The sequence below is a fragment of the Rhincodon typus genome, chromosome 1 (genome assembly GCF_021869965.1).
Source record: "Rhincodon typus isolate 14 chromosome 1, sRhiTyp1.1, whole genome shotgun sequence".
Taxonomy (NCBI): Eukaryota; Metazoa; Chordata; class Chondrichthyes; order Orectolobiformes; family Rhincodontidae; genus Rhincodon; species Rhincodon typus.
In genome coordinates this window covers 141873503-141893478 of record NC_063332.1, presented here as the reverse complement: position 1 = coordinate 141893478, position 19976 = coordinate 141873503, and the positions used below count along the sequence as shown (strand labels likewise).

General features: G+C 38.1%; 1 protein-coding gene across 4 annotated transcripts in view; it reads right to left on the bottom strand.

Annotated features, from left to right (window-relative positions):
* Nucleotides 1-3530: 3530 nt before the first annotated feature.
* Nucleotides 3531-19976, bottom strand: part of ppid (peptidylprolyl isomerase D) — a 29929-nt gene continuing 13483 nt past the window's right edge. For 2 of the 4 annotated variants that reach the window (XM_048600538.1, XM_048600541.1), the window contains 6 exons: nt 17244-17366; nt 6987-7093; nt 5241-5400; nt 4206-4292; nt 3997-4039; nt 3531-3878 (listed from right to left, as the gene is read on the bottom strand). In XM_048600538.1, coding sequence (XP_048456495.1) covers nt 3790-3878; nt 3997-4039; nt 4206-4292; nt 5241-5400; nt 6987-7093; nt 17244-17366 — 609 coding nt within the window. In that variant the 3' untranslated portion in view covers nt 3531-3789. Of the gene's footprint in view, nt 3879-3996; nt 4040-4205; nt 4293-5240; nt 5401-6986; nt 7094-17243; nt 17367-19976 lie in introns of those variants that run through there. The other 2 variants (XM_048600539.1, XM_048600542.1) reach the window with 2 other exon arrangements.

Genomic DNA, 19976 nt, shown 5'->3' with positions numbered 1-19976 from the left:
GTGTCCTTCATCAAAATTATTAACATATATTGTAAATAGTTGTGGTTCCAGCAGCAATCCCTGTAGAACCCTCCCAATGCCCCCAAGCACCTCAGCTTTCCTTTAAAATTGAACATTATAAGATGAACCTTGCAGACCAAAGAGATCTCAAATTTGTTCTCTAGATTGTGTTTCTTTCCTTAATAAGAGAACCTGAGCAGACCTTTCATGTGACTTATTAGAGAATAGAATTCTTCACCCACAGAGAAAATCAGTAAATAGGAAATTGTTAATCATTTGAAAAATCTAGAAATTAATGTTTACAAACATAGAAGCATTGGTAACCCATAGTGAAGAACCAGAATATACAGATGGAAAGGAGAAATGGCCTGATTCTAAGATGTAATTTCTATATCACACAGTGGTCAGAACATATTTCAGCTTCAACAAATACAGGGTAAAAATTAGTTCATGAATCACACTGTCAAGGCTTAAGTCAGTTTCCTAGGACAGGCAAATCATGGGCCAGAAACACAGTTTAATCAGGGGTTGTTAGCATAGATTAGTTAGGAAAGGTCATGTTTGGCAAATTTCATTGAATTTTTGAGAAGGTAACTAAGAACGTGGATGAAGAGTAATGTAGTTGATATGGTCTACATGCTTTAGCAAGGCTTTTGATAAGGACCCTGATGGCAGACTGGTCAAGAAAGCAAGAACTCATGGAATGCAAAATTAGTTGAGGGACAAGAAGCAGAGGTTGATGCTAAAGGGAGGTTTTTGTGACGGAAAGTCTGTTTCTGCAGTGCTTGGTGCTGGCACCTTGCTGTTTGTGGTGTACATTAAGGATTTGTATGTAAATGCACAGGGTATAATCAAAAAGTTTGCAGATTACACAAAAATTGGTAGGATGGTAAATAGTGAGGTGGATAGTCATAAACTGCAGGAGGATATCAACAGATTTGTCACATGGGAACAGCAATGACAAATGGAATGCAACCTGGAAAAGTACACACTTCAGGAGAGCTAACAAAGCAAGGAATTAAATCGCAAAGGGGTAGGACCCTGGAAATGACTGAAAATCAAGAGGGACCTTACATATCCAGAGATCCCTAACTGTAGCAAGGCAGCTAAATAGGTGACTGAGAAGACATTTTGGGATACTTGCCTTTATTAACCAAGGCATAATATACAAGACCAAAGAGGTTATACTGGAACTGTATAAAGCACTGGTTAGGCCCCAACTGGAGTACTTGTGCAGTTATGCTCACCAAATTATAGGACATTTGTAATTACACGAGAAAATAGTGCAGAGATTTATCAGGATGCTGCCTGGGCAGGATGGTCTGAGCTATGAGGAAAGATTGGATAAAAAACTGGTGTTTTCCCTGCAGCAGTGAAAGTTGTGAGGGGACCGGATTGAGCTGTAGGTGATGGCAATAGACAGGGCGGATAGGAAGTCACTTTTCCCATTAGTAGCAGTCAATAATCAGGGAGCATAGATTTAAGGTAAAGGTAGAAGGTTAAGAGGGGAGTTAAGGAGAAATTTGTTCCACAGAGTTTCAGTCAGAAACTCTTCAAATATTTAGTCAGTATTTAGATATTCACTTGTGTGCTTTGGCTTCCAAGGCTCCGAGTCAAGAGCTGCAAAATAGGACTAGTGTAGTCAGATCTTTGATGATCAGTGCAGATATTGTGGGCTGAATAGCTTTCTTCTGTGCTGCAAACGTTTACGAGTCTATGGTATACTCCTTTGAACTAGATGGGATGAGACGCTGGCAACTAATGAGTGGGATTGTTCCATAAAGTGCATCTACACCCTCAAACTTTTCAAAGATTTGTTCATGGAATGGAATGTAGGCATTGTTGTCACGGCCATCATCTACTGCCGATCTCTAGTTACCCTCAAAAAGTTGTCTTTCTAAACTACATTTAATGTAGGTACACACACAATGCTGTCAGGGAGGGAGTTTCAGGATTTTTTTTGATGCAATAGTAGTGTAGGATCAGTGGTATAGTTCCCAGTCAAAAAGCAGTGTTCTGATTCAACTGCTGATCTTTTCTGGGTGAAATAGGTTGGGGTTTTGGAATATGATCTTTGTCTTGGCAAGTAGCTGCTTAGGATCTTATAAATGTTACTTAATCTGTCACGGTGCAGCAGTTGTGGAGGGAGTGAAGGCCGAAGAATAATTGATAAACAGTGTCTGTAAAATAAAAATATTTTCATAATGAGTTGGCAATTTATTTTGCTCCCCAAATCCACTGAATGGTGACTCTTTCTCCCCCCACCACTGAGCCTGGGTTTTAGACATTTCTGTTTGGCTCACTGACAAAACAAGGCTAAATCATCACTTAGTATTTGATTTGGACTGTGGAGAGCTTCTCTTGGACAAAATAGTGATGATGGTTAACTTTTGAGGGAGTTGTAGAAATAACGTACAAATTTAGCAAAACATTACCTTTAAAGACTGTAAAATACCAAATAAATTCTAAACTAAGCAAGTCTTTTATTGAAAAGATGAGATTCATTTGTTTATGGATATTGATTTGTATTATCATTTAGAAGTTTGATCAATGCGCATTAATGGTAGTCAGCATTAAGTATTTTTCAGCTTAACTTCTTGTAAGCAATATACATTAGATTAGCATGCAAAGAAAACATAAGCTTCAACTGAAGTTCAATTTGCATTTAAGAAACTGCACCCAATTTAGGCTTAATTCAACTTCAGAAATAGACTTAAAGAAAAATCCTCTGAATTCCAACTTACCAGATAGATATTGACAAGACCTGTCATTGTTAAGAAGTGCAGTTGTGAATCAATTGTGTGTCAATTATAATACCTGGGAAATAAAGTTTTACTTTTCACCAAACTAATGTGCAGACCAAATATTTTCTTTGCTGAAATAAGAAAGAGATATAATATCTCACTCAGTGTTCCTCTGATTATTGTAACATGTTTATGGGCTATTTATTTTGTGTTTTTGCAGAAAAAGGGAAAAATGAAAAATTACAGGAGTTAAAAAGCAACAACTGGATGAACATCCAATATAGTATCACCTTCAAAGAAAATAAAGCTGACAAAACATGAAAAGCTGCAAGAACAGAATGTAAAGTCAGTGTTCAATAAAATGGGTAATTATCCCTTTTGTCCTCTTCAGAATGTTGAAGATTGCTATTCATCTGTAACTGCCTTTCATACAATTTACAACTAAATTGTATCAAATGATTTGTTGGCATGAAAAAGATTTATATGATAGATATAATAATTCTTAAGTACTGTCCTCTGTATATGAACTACATAACTACAGCAACCTTTCTTAAAAGATACACAGATTGCAAATCTTTACAGACCACCACATCAGGACCTTAGAATCATAAATAACCACACATGAGCAAGTTTTTTTAAAAAGACTAATTAGCTCTTCACACACGAACAATGAATCACAAATACAGAACTGCTTTTATGTACATTACTTATACTATTTATTCATTAGGTGAAGAAATTCATAAATAGAAATATTTATTTCTATTGCAGGGACAAACAGTTCAGACCTTTGTTCTTGATATTTATTTTAATAACCAATATCTTTAACAGTTCCACTGCAACAGACATTTGAAAATAAGGTGTCAGCAGCACAGCTGAATCTCAGCTTTTGTCTACAATGTTAGTCTCCAATCTTTGTTAGTCAGCGCTCACTTGTCTGTAAAACCAGACTACACATCCAAACAAACAACCCAACACTGTCCTCAGAAGATTAAGACAAAACAGAAGCCCAATGAATAATTTAGAATTATGAACCAAAACCATTTTATCAAGCAAACATTTTTGCATAAGTGGCCTTTTCTTTCTCTTTAAGTTCTTTTCTCTTTTGCTTCACTCGGAGTATTTCATTGCTTATAGCTGCAAGAATATAAAAGGGAGGCAAGTTTAATGCTTGTGAGTAAGTAGGTTGCCGAGTTATTTTTTTAAACTATTCTTGGTGAAGTGGAAACAGTCTTATCATGAATTTACAAGTTACCTTTATCTTCAGGTGTAATTTCCCAAGCTTTCTTAAGATCATCCTGTTTAAAACAAAATGTTAAATTATATAATATGTTATACAAGTAGGTTCCACCTTTCCAACTTTTTCCTGGATTTCAGTTCCTCAGCACCCTCTTGTTAATTTGATGTTAGAGAATGTTAAAAGAACAGTAAACCTAATCACAAGAAATTATGACACGACAGTACCAGAGCCTGATCATAATCCTTCTTTGCTTGCCAAGCCTGAGCCCTTCTGTAAAGTGCCTTTGTGTTTGACTGATTAATTTCAAGAGCCTGTTAAAGGAATAAAAGTTATGTTAGATCTGACATCTAATACCAACAATACTTTCTAAATATTTTGCTTTGCAATAGTGGTAAATAAAGGGCAAGAAAATATAATTTTTCTTTATGTTTGAAAAACTAAAGTCAGTCAGTATCTGCAGAGAGAAACAGGTAACATATCAGGTCGATAACCTTTCGTCAGACAATCATTGCACCTGTATAAAGAACAGAACCACCACTGTCTCAACCTTGTCATGTCTTAATTTATTATTTTCCTTCCTATTATCTCAAGTTATTTTAATTTCAGCAATTCAAACTCCAAATTTTTTTACAAAAATAAAAATATTCATACTTGTTACTGTGTGTTTTCAACCTTATCAGCAAAATTGAATGTTGTTCATTTCAAATCTATGTAGCTTTGATGAAAGCTTTCCACAGATTCTGTATGTTTCCAGTACTTCAGGATTTTTTATTTGAAACAGTTTTGCATGTTAAGTCAAAAAAGCTCTATTACTGGCAAATGGCCAAATCCAACTTCAAACAAGAATCATAATATAATTTAAAACAAAAAAAACTGAACCATGTGGTTATAAGTCCTAAACTGTTACAAAAATACAAAACAAATGAAATAAAAATAAATCAATTTTTTCATTAAAAGTTCTGACACTATTGAGAAAAATAATAGTGTTTCACAGATCTAAAGTGTAAATTTGCTGATATGTTGTGTCTTGTAAAACACAAAATTCTTCCAACTACATTTGATTAATGTACTTTCCATCGTAGGTATTAAAAAAAAAATTGTTTTTCCTGAAAACAATCCTACTTATGTTGACTATTCCATCTTTGTCTCAATCACTGTCAAATATCCAATTCTTTACTAATGACGTCAGCCCATTATATTAAGATAATGCACTTATCATTTTTAGAATTTGCAATTTTAATTAACTATTGGATACCAACCTCATCACAGCTTTCAATGGCAGCATTCCAGTCAGAAAGTTTCAGCTTGCACGCAGCAATGTTCAGATTACAGCTTAATAAAATAGATTCCAGATTTTTAATCGAGTCCTTCTCCATTGATTCTTCATTATCAATTTCATCTCTTAGAGTGGCTACATATCTTAAAAGGGAATATTTAAAAAATTTAAAACCTTAGCTTTGCAGGATCTAAGCAAAAATTCAAGATGAGTTCCAGAAGGAAGATGGCAGTATTACCAAAACCAAACAAAGACACTGGCAAATTCAATTTTCTCAAACACCTCTGGAGCTGTCAGCATTTGAAACAACATAATATAAAAGCAAAGTACTCTGGATGCTAGAAATCTAAACAAAATCAAAGGCTGAGTTCTCGCAACATTTGCAAATAGAGAGAAATATTTCGAATCCAACACGACTCTTCTTTGTGAAAGGCAGAATGTGCAAAGGTGAGACAGAGAGAGTGTGAATGAGGGGGGGGTAGAGAGAAAGAAAGAGAGAGAGAGATGGGGGGTGGGGAGTGAGGAGGAAGACAGAGATTTGGCATCCATACAAAATACTGCCTTTTAAATGCTGGAACTATACTATCTATTAAGTAGTTTACTTTCTTGTTCAAAGAATGAGCTAGTTTTGTAACTAAGAAGACATTTTGTCACTCAAATAATAGATTTGAAACATAATAGCCCAAGTCGTCTGATACAGGTTGTAATCCCAGACCAGATAAAAGGTTACTTTTTATTCTTCCTACAAGCCAGGGTGGCAGGTGAGTGAAGGGTAGACTGCTCAGGGGGTGAGGGTGGGTAGTGGGGAAGGGATTGGTGAGAAGTGGGGAGTTGGGTGAGGATAATCAGGTCAGAGGGATGGTCAGGAGTCCATAAGTATAGTTACCTAGGGGGTTAGTACTGGGTTTAATCAAATTAAGTCAGAGCCCTCCAAAGTCTGGAGTCCTTAGTGCTCCCTCATAATATTGCAGACTTCTGACCTAGAAGGACAATTTTAACTAGCGTATGAGCACTGCCACCTGCCATTTGACCCCCGAGACATGAACTATCCTTTTAGTAAATATACTGCCATTCTATCATCACTTGTCAAAGTCCTGTAACAGTGGGCAGAATGGCCTCCTTCTGCACAGTAATAATTGTGATTCTGTGAACTGTTTACACAGTAAATCTATATTTAGGTTGTTTCCCATGTTATTAAAGTTAGGTATGGAGTGGGATGCTACCAATAGAAAAAGTGATGCAAGGTTAAGTGGGATGAAATGTGCAGGATCCGTTTAACTTTGATGGTGGGATCATTTTCCACAGAGGAAAAAAAAACTGTAGAAACTCCCTACTCATAAACATTGTGACATACCTTCACCACATGAACAGCAGTGGCTCAGGAAGGCAGTTTACCAACACTTTTTCATAGGCAGTGATGGGCATAAAAATTCTGATCTTGCCAGATGAGATGCTAATATCCCATTAATAAATATATGCTGGTTCTAAATCAGGATGAAAGATTGCAAAATAAAAGGATTGAGAAGAGTGAATCACAGTAGATGAATCCAATCTCAAATCAAGCACAAGAGAAAAAGTTTGTACACATAGAGAAAAAGACAAAGATGTAAAAATCTCAAAATTTGACATTTTTAAAATCTATAAATATTTAAAACCTGAAAAAATGAAAGACTTTAAAAAAGGGAGCAATCTACTATTTTAGAATTAAATGCTAAACCACTGTAACTACCTTAAAGCCTTGGCATACTTCTTGTCTGCCATTGTCCAGTTTTGGGATTTAAAGAAGTTATTCCCTAGGTTCTTTAAGTCTTCTGCAATCTGTACAATTTTATCAACCTGTTTAAGTGGAATTTAAAAAAAACCTTTATCAGTCAATGAAAATACGTTCAGTGCATACATAAAAAGGAAAGGCTTATTTCTAATTTCAAATTATTGGTTTACTTATTTTTCACTTTCCTTGTCCTGCATCAATTTGAAACAGCTAGGTAACTTCTGACAGAAAGGTTAAGGCAATCCTGTAAAAAAAACACCTGGCAACCTTGCCAATAAAACCCTCCGAAAGAGTGGGTTTCTGCAGTTTTTTTCTCTTTAGAAAATCATCGCACCATCCAAGTCAAGTTGGTTCCAGCCCCCTGGTGTACTGCATTATAGAATAATGTGTACTATGGTGAAAAATTTGATGGGGCAGGGCTACTGATGGTATTACATGAACTATTACACATTAGTTGCCATCTTGTTAGATACTCTATCACTCACTAGTGCACTCTGGTCTGGGTACCAACCAAACAATGTATCTGTTTGAAACACATTGAGTTCTGAGAAATTTGGTGAGCCAAGCACTCTAAACAAAATAAATGTTGAATTAGATTGAGAAAAATTCAACAGAATTAATGCTAGAGAGAAAAAAATCTGGAAGAATAATGCAAAAAATGAATGGACACCACAAAAACAAAAGCACAGCTCCAGCTATTGGTGAATTGGGAAACTAATGCAGCTGTATAAGCATTTGAGAAGTTTAAGCAGAAGTGCAGATTGATATTCAGCAGCTTTCTAAAAGCTACCACTAAAAGGGAAAGAGTCAGCTATATCACTTAATGGAGAGGTGAAAGAGAAGAAAGGATGTCAGCAAACAAAAATTAAATTTGTGATAAATTTAGCACATCTCCAGCCAAGGTCACACCGTCAGATTAACCAATATGAACTTCAAAGTCTAACGCAGGAATCAGGTGAGCCTGATAACAATTTCTTGATCTCATTCAGAAATTAAAACTGATAAGTATAAATTCAAAGAATCAAATCAGTTCATTTGGGGCTCTGTACACACTGATGTACAAACAGCTCCAACAGGAAAGTACAGAATACAAGGAGAACTAGCCATTTGGATACAGAACTGGCTCGAAGGTAGAGGATTGCTTTACTGACTGGAGACCTATGACCAGTGGTTTGCCACAAGGATCGGTGCTGGGTCCACTGCTTTTCGTCATTTATATAAATGATTTGGATGTGAACATAGGAAGTAGATTAGTAGTAAGTTTGCAGATGACCAAAATTAGAGGTGTACTGGACAGCGAAGAAGGTTACCTTAGAGTAAACGTGATCTTCATCAGATGGGCCATTGGGCCAAGGAGTGGCAGATGGAATTTAATTTAGATAAATATGAGGTGCTGCATTTTGGAAAGACAAATCAGGGCAGAACTTACACACTTAACAGTAAGGTCCCGGGGAGTGTTGCTGCACAATAGACCTTGGAGTGCAGGTTCATAGTTCCTTGAAAGTAGAATCCCAGGTAGACAGGATAGTGAAGAAGGCATTTGGTATGCTTGCCTTTATTGATCAGTGCATTGAGTATAGGAGTTGGGAAGTCATATTGCAGCTGTATAGGACATTGGTTAGGCCACTTTTGGAGTACTGTGTGCATATCTGTTACCCTACTATAGGAAGGATGTTAAACTTGAAAGGGTTCAGAAAAGATTTATAAAGATGTTGCCAGGGTTGGAGGGCTACAGCTATACGAAGAGGCTGAATAGGCTGGGGCTATTTTCCCCAGACCGTCGGAGGCCGAGGGGTGAAATTAGAAGTTTGTAAAATCATCAAGGGCATGGATAGGGTGAATAGTCAAGGTCTTTTGCCCAGGGTAAGGGAATCCAAAACTATAAGGTTTAAGGTGAGTGGGGCAAGATTTAAAAGGGAACTAAGAGGCAATCTTTTCACGCAGAGGGTGATGTGTGTATGGAATAAGCTGCCAGAGGAAATGGTAGAGGCTGGAACAATTACATTTAAAAGGCATCTGGATGGGTATATGAATAGGAGGGGTTTAAAGGGATATGGGCCAAATGCTGGCATATGAGACTAGATTTATCTAGGACATCTTGTCGACATGGATGAGTTCGACCACAGGGTCTACATCTCTATGACTATGACAAGCTCATAGTATCACAAGCTGTAGGCACTTCCAGAACATATGAAGCCTGAAACAGGTACCCAAAAATCTAGACTTCAGTTAAATCAAAAGAAAGGAAGCAGGATTGTCACAGTGAAACAACAATGCAAATAATTCATAATAGACAGTTGAGGAAGACGTACAAAAGTTGTGCATAATCATGAGTTCACAGACATAAAGAAACACTTTCATAAAAAGTGGAGATCTGAAATAAAAATAGGAGTAGCTAGCGAAACTCAGCATCTGTGGGGAGAAAGCAGTGTTAATGTTTCAAGCTTCGTGACTTCATCAGAACTGATACCAGCTAGGAAGATTTTCAGTATTTATGCTGAAGATGAGGGCGAGGGGATGTGGGGGAAGTGGTTAGCAAATCGAGCCTATTTGTACTTGCTGTTCACAGCATGGTCTCCTCTACACTGGGGAGATGAAACGCAGACTGGGTGACCGCTTTGCTGAATAACCAAATTTTGTCCATAAAATTGACCTCAAGTTTTCAGTTGCCTGCCACTTCAATACACTACTGTGTTCCCCCGTCTACATTTCAGTCGCAGACTTGCTGCAGTTTTCCAGTGAGCTTTAGCACAAGGTCGAAGAACAGCATCTCATTTTCCAATTGGGGATTCTACAACCGCTAGGTCTCAAGATCATATTCAGTAACTTTAGAGCCGGATTCCACTCTTCTATGCTTTTTACCCACCCCTGCACCTGGTCCTGTCAACAACATGGATTTCTTTCAGTGCAGCCAACCCATTCTCTCCTAATCACTTATTCTGCTTCTTTTCTGTTATGGCCTACTGTCTATTATCCCCACATCTGCCTATCCCTTTCATATCTCTCTCAAATCTGTCTCCACCTATCCACTCATCTCTCTTCATAATTCCAAACTTGTCTTGAACATAAATACTTTCTCCAACCGCTATCAGTTCTGATGAAGAGTCACTGGATCTGAAATGTTAAGTCTGCTTTCTCCCCACAGATGCTGCCAGACCTGCTGAGTTTCACCAGTAATTTCTGCGTTTCTTTCAGAAAAGTTTGCATATGGATTAAATGCAGAACTTGTGGAAAGCTCCATCACTGGGAAAATGACAATGAATTTTGGGAATAGAATAGACATAGGACCACGGAACTGCATAAAATGTAAAAGATCCCAGAGAAAATATGTTCATACAACCGTTCAGATTAGGAAGATAAGATCACAACCGACAACCATAAATCTAAAGCTAAAGATTTATATCGGGGAAGAGAGTAACATCATCCTGGCTAAGACCATACCAGAAGTTCTTTGCTGAGAACTGGAAATAAAATACTTTGAAACCAGGCACTGTTGTGGAACTAGAATGAGAAAGTTATAAGCAACCCACATCAGAGAAATATACAAAAGGAAACAATGTTAACAGCATGTTCTAGGTCACTGGAATAGATTGCAACTGTTCAACACTAGGAAGCAGGACAAAGTGCTACAGCTGATTTCAGTAAATCATGGTTTGAAGGAGGTGAGGGTAAAGCACTCATCGATTAGAAGAATGCAATTTCCAGTCCAAATGTATCTAGTGTTTTGTTGGACAGCTGCACGGGATGAACATTTTGAGTATCACCTCCCCACTGATTTGGAGAAGAAACCAGGGATTTGCATTCAGCTCAAAGTACCAATAGAGTTAAAAGAAAACCTTAAAAGAGTGCTTCAAGAAATGTAAGGGAAGAAAGTGATGGATGAGCCACAGCTCACAGATTGGATAAATTCCATTGTTGCGAAAGATAACACAAGAATCAAAAGATAAACCGATGGATTTGTCTTAATCCCAAAGATCTTAAATAAGAAAGGGGAATCACTGACCCTCTTTAAAACTAGAACAGATCACACTAGCATTGGCTGAGGTAAAGGTTTTCAGCAAATCTGATACTAGAAACAGATTCTAGAATGTGAAACTTGATGAGGAATGTTCACTGGTAGCACCATTCAACACATCCTTTGGAAGATCCAAACTCCTCATTCCTTCATCTGGTTTTGGGTTCAAAGTGAGCCAGAAAGTGTTCCATCAGAAATAGATGAGGCTTACCAATATAAAAGAAGGGAGCAAGGAACAGACCAAGAAACTACAGGCCAATCAGTCTAACTTCGGTTGTGGGGATATGATCAAAAGCAATTCTGAGGGATTGAATGAATCAGCATTTGGAGAGGCAGGAGCTAATCAAGAACAGTCACTATGCTTTTGTAAAGAAGAAGTCATGTCTGACCAACTTGAATCTTTCAAAATGGTCACTTGGTGTGTAGATGAAGGCAATGGTTTTGATATAGCCTACTTGGACTTCAGGAAGGCTGTTGAAAGTCCCACACGTGAGACTTATAGCAAAGGTAAAGGCACATGGGATTCAAGGAAATTTGGTAAATTGCATTCACAATTGCTGATTGGCAGGAAGCATAAGTGATGGTTCAGTCATAGAGCCATACAGCACAGAAACAGACCCTTCAGTCCAACTAGGCTGCATTGACCATGTTCCCAAGCTAAACTAGTCCTACTTGCCTGTGTCTGGCCCATATCTGTCCAAACCTATCCTATTCATGTACTTATTCAAATATCTTTTAAATATTGTAACTGTACCTGCATCTACTACTTCCTCTGGCAATTCATTCCACACACAAAACACACTCTATATAAAAAAGTTGCCCCTCATGTCTTTTATAAAACTTTCTCCACTCACCTTAAAAATATGCTCCCTATTTGAGGGCTGTTTTTCCAAATGAAAGTCTGTCCAGTGGGATCCCACAGGGGTCAGTGTTAGGGCCTTTGCTGTTTGTGGTTGATATAAATGATTTAGAATTGAAGGTAGGAGGGTTGACAGCAAGTTCGCAAATGATCCAAAATTGGTTGGGTGGCAAATAGTAAGGAGGATATAGACGGACCAATCAGATAGACTGACCAGTGAATAAATGTGAGATCATGCACTTGGACAGGACAAACAAATATGATGAATGGTGGGACTCTGGGAAGTACAGAGGATCCAGGCAGACCTTGATATTCATGTATACCAATCCCTTAAGGTATCAGAGCAGGTGGATAAAGTGGTTAAGAAGGCTAAGAAGTGGTTAAGAAAAACTACAGGGCATAGGTTTAAGGTGAGAGGGGAAAGATTTGAAAAGGAACCTAAGCAGCAACTTTTTCACACTGAGGGTGCTGCGTGTGTGAAACAAGCTGCCAGAGGAAGTGATGGAGGCTAGTACAATTACAACATTTTAAAAGCATCTAGATGGGTACATGAATAGGAAGGCTTTAAAGGGGTATGGGCCAAATGTTGGCAAATGGGACTAGATTAATTTAGGAAAGCTGGTCAGCATGGATGAGTTGGACTGAAGAGTCCGTTTCCATGTTGTACGGCTCAATTACTCTATATTAACGAATACTCTGTCCATGCCAATACACTACCTCCAACATCAGAGACTCTTATCTTATGACTTAACCTTTTATAAATTAACTTGCTGAATGCCTTCTAGAAGTCCAGATATAACAAAGCTACTGGCTCCCCTCCATCCACTTTGGTTAAGACTTCCCAAAGAGGAAACTATCCCCATTGCACTCAATGAATTTGTTGTCATAGCTACACTTTCCAACTTGATTGGGTCAATCAACATGAAGATTAAAGTCACCCATAATTATTACTCTACTCTTTCTCCATGCTCCTGTTATTTGTTGATTTATACCCTTTCCTACAGTGTGGCTACTGTTTGGGATTCTGCCACTCCTAGCAGTATCTACTTTCCCTTGCTGTTATTTACCTCCATCCAAATGGACTCGATATCATCAGAGCCTGGATGGTCTCTCGCAAATATCTTCATTTCATCTCTTATTAACAGTGCTACCCCACCATCTCTTCCATCTTGTCTTTCCAAAAGGTCAAACATCCCTGAATATTGGGTTCCCAGTTTTGATCTCCTTATAACCATGTCTCTGTAATAGCTATGAGATCAAATCATTTACCTTAATTTGCACTGTCAATTCATCTACTTCATTCTAAATGCTTTGTGCTTGCCGTTTTGCCATTTTTAATCATCCTAACTTTTCTCTGTACAGTGGCCCTATTTGCCTCTTGCCCTTGATTACCCTGCTCTTTCTGCATTATATTATTGTTTCTTCTATTGCCATCCTTGTGTTTATTAGATGTGGCATTGGGTTTAACAGCAGGTAAGTTATCCTGGAAATGTATAAAGCATTGGTTAGGCCACAGCTAGAGTACTGTGTGCAGTTCTGGAATCCACATTATAACAGGGATGTGATAGAACTGGAGAGGTTGTAGAGGAGATGTACCAGGATGTTCCCTGGGCTGTAAAGTTTCTGTTATTAAGAGAAATTGGACAGACTAGGTTTGTTTTCCTTAGAGCAGATGACATTGAGAGGGGTCATGATTGAGATGTATTGAATTGGGGGGCATAAATAGAGGAGACAGGAAGAGACTTTTCCCTTGATGAAGGGATCAACATCCGGGGGCATGGATTTAGGATATGGGGCAGTACATTTAGAGAGATGGTGAAGGGAAACCTTTTCACTCAGAGGGTGGTGAGAATCTGGAACTCACTGCCTGTAAGGGTGGTAGAGGCAGAAGCCACCATTAGTATTTAGATGTGCACTTGTGATACCAAGGCACACAAGGCTAAGCAATAATTGCTGGAAAATCAGATTAGAGTAGTTAGATGGTTCATTTTAACTGGCGTGGACACAATCGGCCGAAGGGCCTTTCTCTATGCTCTTGATTTTTATGACTCTTTATGACTCTATACAGAGAATGCAAAGAAGCTGTTGGTATTGTTGATGATATCCAGCTCTACAGCGTAGATGCAGCCATGAAGGGAATGAGGAAAGCTGGAAACAAATTAAAGGTAGACAAATACATTGCAAAGGTGACAAAATGCCAGTTCTTTGGAATGCTTTATTGCATCTGGCAGATCCAAGTGAGTCCTGAAAGAGTTACTGCTTTATCTCTGTGAGATGCAAGCTTCAAGGAATTCAAAAGAGCTGAGAAGTTTACTTACTTTGATCCAGTACATGTGAAGTATGAAAGAACCCATGTCAGATCAACAAACTCCAAGAACTAAACAGATAGGATCCTGAGCACCAGTGATCAAAGTTGCATGAAAGGAGTTTCAGCAAACTCAAAGCAAGGAGACAAGTCTGTCAAACAAGAGAAAGAAACCTATCAACCTACAAGCAGATTCTACCACAGAAACAGACTGGAAGTGACCTGGTACAACAGGGAAAACTCTATACAGAGTTGACGTCTAAAGCTCCAAGATCAGTAGAGTCCTGACATACCAACACAGAAAGGCAGCTTTGGATGATTGCGCAGCTATTAAGAAGTTTCATGCATATCTCGAAGGGAGAAAGTTCATAGTAGAGAATGATCATGCTCTGCTGGAGAAAAATCCACCAGAAAGATCTGTCAAGCACCAGCAAGACAGCAGAAAGTACTCTTGAGGTTTCAGAATTATGAAATAGTAAAGAAATGGTATTAGTAGAGCCGACTCTCACTGGTAATCACATGAGAAACAGGACCCAAAAAGAGCAAACTGCAAAGATTCCTCATTTAGTGAACGTAACATCACCAAAATGGAGTCAAATAAGAGATAAGACCTTCAAAGAGGAGTTACAAATGCTCTTTGTGAGATTCAGGATGGTTGAATAAAGGTGAGCCAACACAGCTAGCAATACAACTATATCAGTAAATGAGAGGTGACATATCACAATACGATTGTGTTCTGCTTGCCATAACTAGATTCAATGTAACGAAAATGATGCGAAGGAAACTTATTCCAAATCAGCCGTACATTGGAAAGGCATCAATGGAGACATCAAAAGATGGTTTCTACATACAGTTTATGTTGTGTACAGAAATACATGGCAAGGAGGAGTAATAGGATACTCAGGTACCACGCAGACAATGGCATACTGTGGAAGCTGATTTACTCTCAGAATCAAGAATGACTTAAAATGGTAAGAATCTCATTGTGGTAGATTTTTACTCTAAGTTCCCTTTTATCAGAAAGGACAAAGATTTAACAGATAAAACAGTCTTCTTGGCAACATTCTTCTGTTCAGCAGGGAATTCTTCAAACAGCAGTAAATGTGATAATGGACCCCAGTTCATTTTCACAGCATTAAAGGAATTTTCTAAACACTATGGGTTCAACGTATCATCTTATCACCACTTTACTCAAGGTTGATATGAAATTATCTGCAGAACTACTCAATAGCACAATGCCTAAGATAAATCTGACAAGCAAGATACTCCAACTGAACAGGAGGCAAAATTACAACAATGCCTGATGCACAGATAGAAGGATGACAACTAAAACAATCACCCTTGCCCAAGTTGTTGACAGGGCAAATTGTGCCTGTACAGAATCATATCTTTAAAACCTGAAACCCAGCAAAGGGTTTATAGATTACAGGTGAAAATGATACTCCATCATTGAGGTTAAAACTGGTAAGCAAAATGAGAAAGAAAGAAGTTCATGTACAGTCTACACTTGAGCCGAAAAAGCTAGATAAAGGTATCAGCAACACAAGGAATATCACGACTTAACGAGGCAACACCAATGGCATCACCACCATGTGGCGCAGTAATAACATTGCCAGAAAGTGACAACATCAGCAACATCAAACACAACACACATGTACAGTGTGCCAATGCATCACAAAAAGTGACGAATACATCACTTGGCAGACTAGCCATGGGATATGCAGGGTTACAGAGATAGTGTAAGGGGTGGGTCTGGTTGTGATGCTCTTTGGATGGTCAGTGTGGACTCGGTGGGCCGAATGGCCTACTTCCACATTGTAGGGATTCTATGATTCTACAAAACTCTAATTTTTTGAGAAACTATATGATCATTGGTAAAAACAGGATGGTATCCAGGATGCCACATCACTCACTAATGTAGTGCAGTCTGGATTTTCGAGCTGATAAGATATCAGTCTGCAGCACATGGTGTGATCTGAGAATTACATTTCATGAAGCCTCCTGCTTGAGAATTTAAAAGTGCAATTATTTCAAACTTCTGGGAACCACGAGATGTAACAGTAAAAAAGCAGCATTTTTACTCTCCTTTTTCCTGTCAAGTTAATTTTAGTAATGTGTGAAAACCAGAAATTTAAAAAGCTTGGTTGCACCAGTCAGAGAAAAAGCTAAGGATACACTGGGCATATTTGTCTCAACTCTTTTCTATATCACAGTATGATCATACAAGAGGAATGCAATTAACACAGGAAGACAAAGTCACCAGGCCTTCTTTTCCTAATGTCTTTAATCAATTAAATATTTGAGGGGAGGCAGCACTGTGAGTTTATTTTTATTGTTATTATTTAGTATGAGAAGACTCAGCATTTACGCCATAACTTTCTTCTTGAAGACCAACCATTCAATTCATCAAGTTAACAAGTAAAGAGACAAAATGTCTTTTTTTTAATTGTTTCATAGGATGTGGGTGTCACTAGCTAAAGTGTTGTTTATTGCTCGTCATTAATTGCCCAGGGGGTAGTTAAGATCAACTACACTGCTGTGGGTCTGGAGTCATGTATAGGCCATGAAGATGGTAGATTTTTTTCCTAAAGGACACTAAATAGGTTTTTACAACAATCAACAGTGGTCACTGTTAGGGTAGGCTTTATTCAAGATTTTCACTGAATGCAAATCACAATAGAATTTGAACCCCTGTCCCCAGAACACCAGCCTGGAATTCTGGATCACTTGTCCAATTACATTGCCACTACTCTACGTTATCCCCTGCATCAATAGGCATCAGTGAGGACTGTCATCAAGGGGCTCCTTCAGGATATTACATGAGAATACAATACTCTTCCCTACTTCAGCTTCATCATTCTAAAGTTGGACATGAAAAACAGCCATTTAAATAAGATGCCAAGAGAATACGAAGATCCACTGAACAGCACTTAAGTTTGCTTTTGGGACAGGAATGGAGAACACTGAGACAAAATAAGATCATCACATAGTATTCCTTGCAACTGGAAAAGGATATGGAAATCATACACTACTTACATCGTTCATACCTCCATCAATATCTTCTGGAAAGTCTGGATATGCATCCCCTGATCCATCAGCAGGAGCCAGACCCAAGTCATCACCTTCTCTAATCTCACCACAGTTTGTTATAGAACATTGCTGCCAAAAATTAAACACACAGTTAGTAAGCAGCATTCAGAATAACAATACTCTACAATTAAGATTAAGCCTTAGGAACAGTAGCAAATTAAAACATCAACTTTTATCACAATCTCATATTTCCAGAAGCAAAGTACTGCAGATGCTGAAATAAAAAGCAAAACGTCGTAAATAGATCAGGGCAGAATTTGTGGAAAAAGACAGAATTTCAAGTCATCAACCTTTCACCAGACCTAGGAAAAATTAGAAATGTAATAGGTTTTGAGCAGCTGGGAAAGGGAGGATACAGGGAAAAAGAACAATAAAGGACATCTCTGACAGGGAATGGAGGAGAGATTAAATGACAAAAGATTCATGCAACATGGCCAAAGGGAGCGGAAATGAGATATGTAAAAGAAACAAAAGGTCTGATGAAAAGTAATCAACCTGAAATGTTAACCCTGATTCTTTCTCCTGAGATGCTGTCTGAACCACTGTATTGCCAACATTTTCTGTTTCTGTTGCAGATTACCAGCTTTTGCAATATTTTGCTTTTATGAAAGAAAGAAGAGTCTAGAGGTGTGAACTGAAGAGGCAGTTTGACAAATACCATGAAAGGAGAAAAACAAGAGAAAAACGCAAAACCAGCAAAGAATCTACAATTGCTGAATTCAACATTGAGACTTGAAGGCTGTAAAGAGACTTATCAAAAGGTGAATTGCTTTGTTGAGGTTGTCACAAGTTTCACGTGAACACTGTAAGAAGCCAAGAGCAGAAATGTCAGATTGGGAGCAAGGAAGGGAGTTAAAATGACAAATGATCAGAAGCTTAAGGTCACACTTGCAGACGGAACAAAGATGTACCATAAAATGATTACCCAATCTACTTGCTTTTGATTTCTCCAATTAAAACAAGTAGAAGCAAGCTGCTGTTGCACCTGCAAGGGCTGTTTCAGGCCTTTGATATGAGAAGGAAGAAGATGAAAGGGTAGGTAATGCATCTCCTGGTCTTGCAAGAGGTGAGGTGGGCAAGTAAAAATGTTTCCTTTTTTTGTAAAACACTCTACAGTAAATTAGTCTAACTTTGCAATATCTTAATTAGCTTGTATTCCACTATTCTGAGAGAATAGCAGTTTTTCAGAAACATATATGTTACATATAAATTTTCTTTAAGCTAATTCTGGAAAAGTAGACTCTGAATAAGTGCTTGGGAGCCAGTTCTTGTTTAAAAAAGGAAAAATGACAAGTAAAATGCTCAGAGGGTCCTACAGGTTTAGTTTTAAACATATGGCGATGATACTTCTTTTAAATTACCAAGGTTAAAAAAATAGTATTCCAGCAAGGAATGTTTGCAAATATGGTCAGCTGAACTCATTAATCTTAACATACATTTTAAGAGCATAGGTGGCAACTATTTGCAAGCATCTTTGAATCAGAGACATTTACAACACAGGCAGTTCCCATTGGGCCTATTGCACCTGTGTCTTCTTCTGCTTCAAGTATTTATTTACTTTCCTTTAAACAATTGTCAGTGGCTCAATAACTTGGTATCAAATCACCCTGTACTTAAAATATATTTCTCCAATATTCTATCCTAACTTCTTGCAATAATACTAAAATTGATTTATGTTCAAACTGAACAGGTTAAAGAGCAAACACTCTTCATAATTTTAAAAACTGCAATCAACTTTCCCCATGAACTGGCTACAAAATTGAAAACAAAAAGTAGCAACTCAAGATGGTTAGTTATCAGATGAGCAAAAGATGCCATCTGCCCTGGGGCCAAGATTATTTAGCAGACACAAACTATTTGGACACAGGAATTGGACATAAAATGTATCCAATACCAAATTGCAGTGAGGGCATAGTTAATACTCAGAAAGACTGCAAAAATGTACAATGCTACGTTAATAAACTTGCTTAATGGACATGCAATAAAGAAATGAACTTCAATATATTAAGTGCATGCGTGGTGCATTGCATTAGGACTATCTATAGCTGAACAATGCTGAGACCAGCGTTCTCACAAACCTCCATTTGGAAAGTAAAGAGGGTTTTAAATGAAATACTGCTGTCAAGGGATATTTTTTTAAAATTCATTCACTCACAAGACGTGGGCATTGCTGATCGGGCAACAATTTTAATGCCCATCCTTAGTTATTCTTGAGATAGCGGTGGGGAGCTGCCTTCTTGAAAACTATAATCCATTTGGTATAACTCAACTCACAAAGACTTTAGGAAGGGAGTTCTAGGATTTTGATTAGGTGACAATTGATGGAACAGCAATATATTTCCAAGTCAGGATGGCGTACAATTTTTAGGGGAACTTGCAGGTGGTAGTGTTCCCACTATCTGCTACACTTATTCTTCTAGATGGCAGTTATCATAGGTTTGGAAGGTGCTGTCTTAGGAGCCTTGGTGAATTGGTGATGAGCAATAAATGCTGGCCCTGCCAGTGATGTCCACATCTCATGAATGGGCAGGATTCTGGAGTCTATCAGGGTTGCAGACAGAGGGGGACAGAACCAAAAAATACACGCACTGATTAATGCACCTGTTTACCTGCACCATTCTTATTAGCAGCAATTCTGAGGACTTGGCAGGGTTACTATTCCCTTCCAGCACCATAATG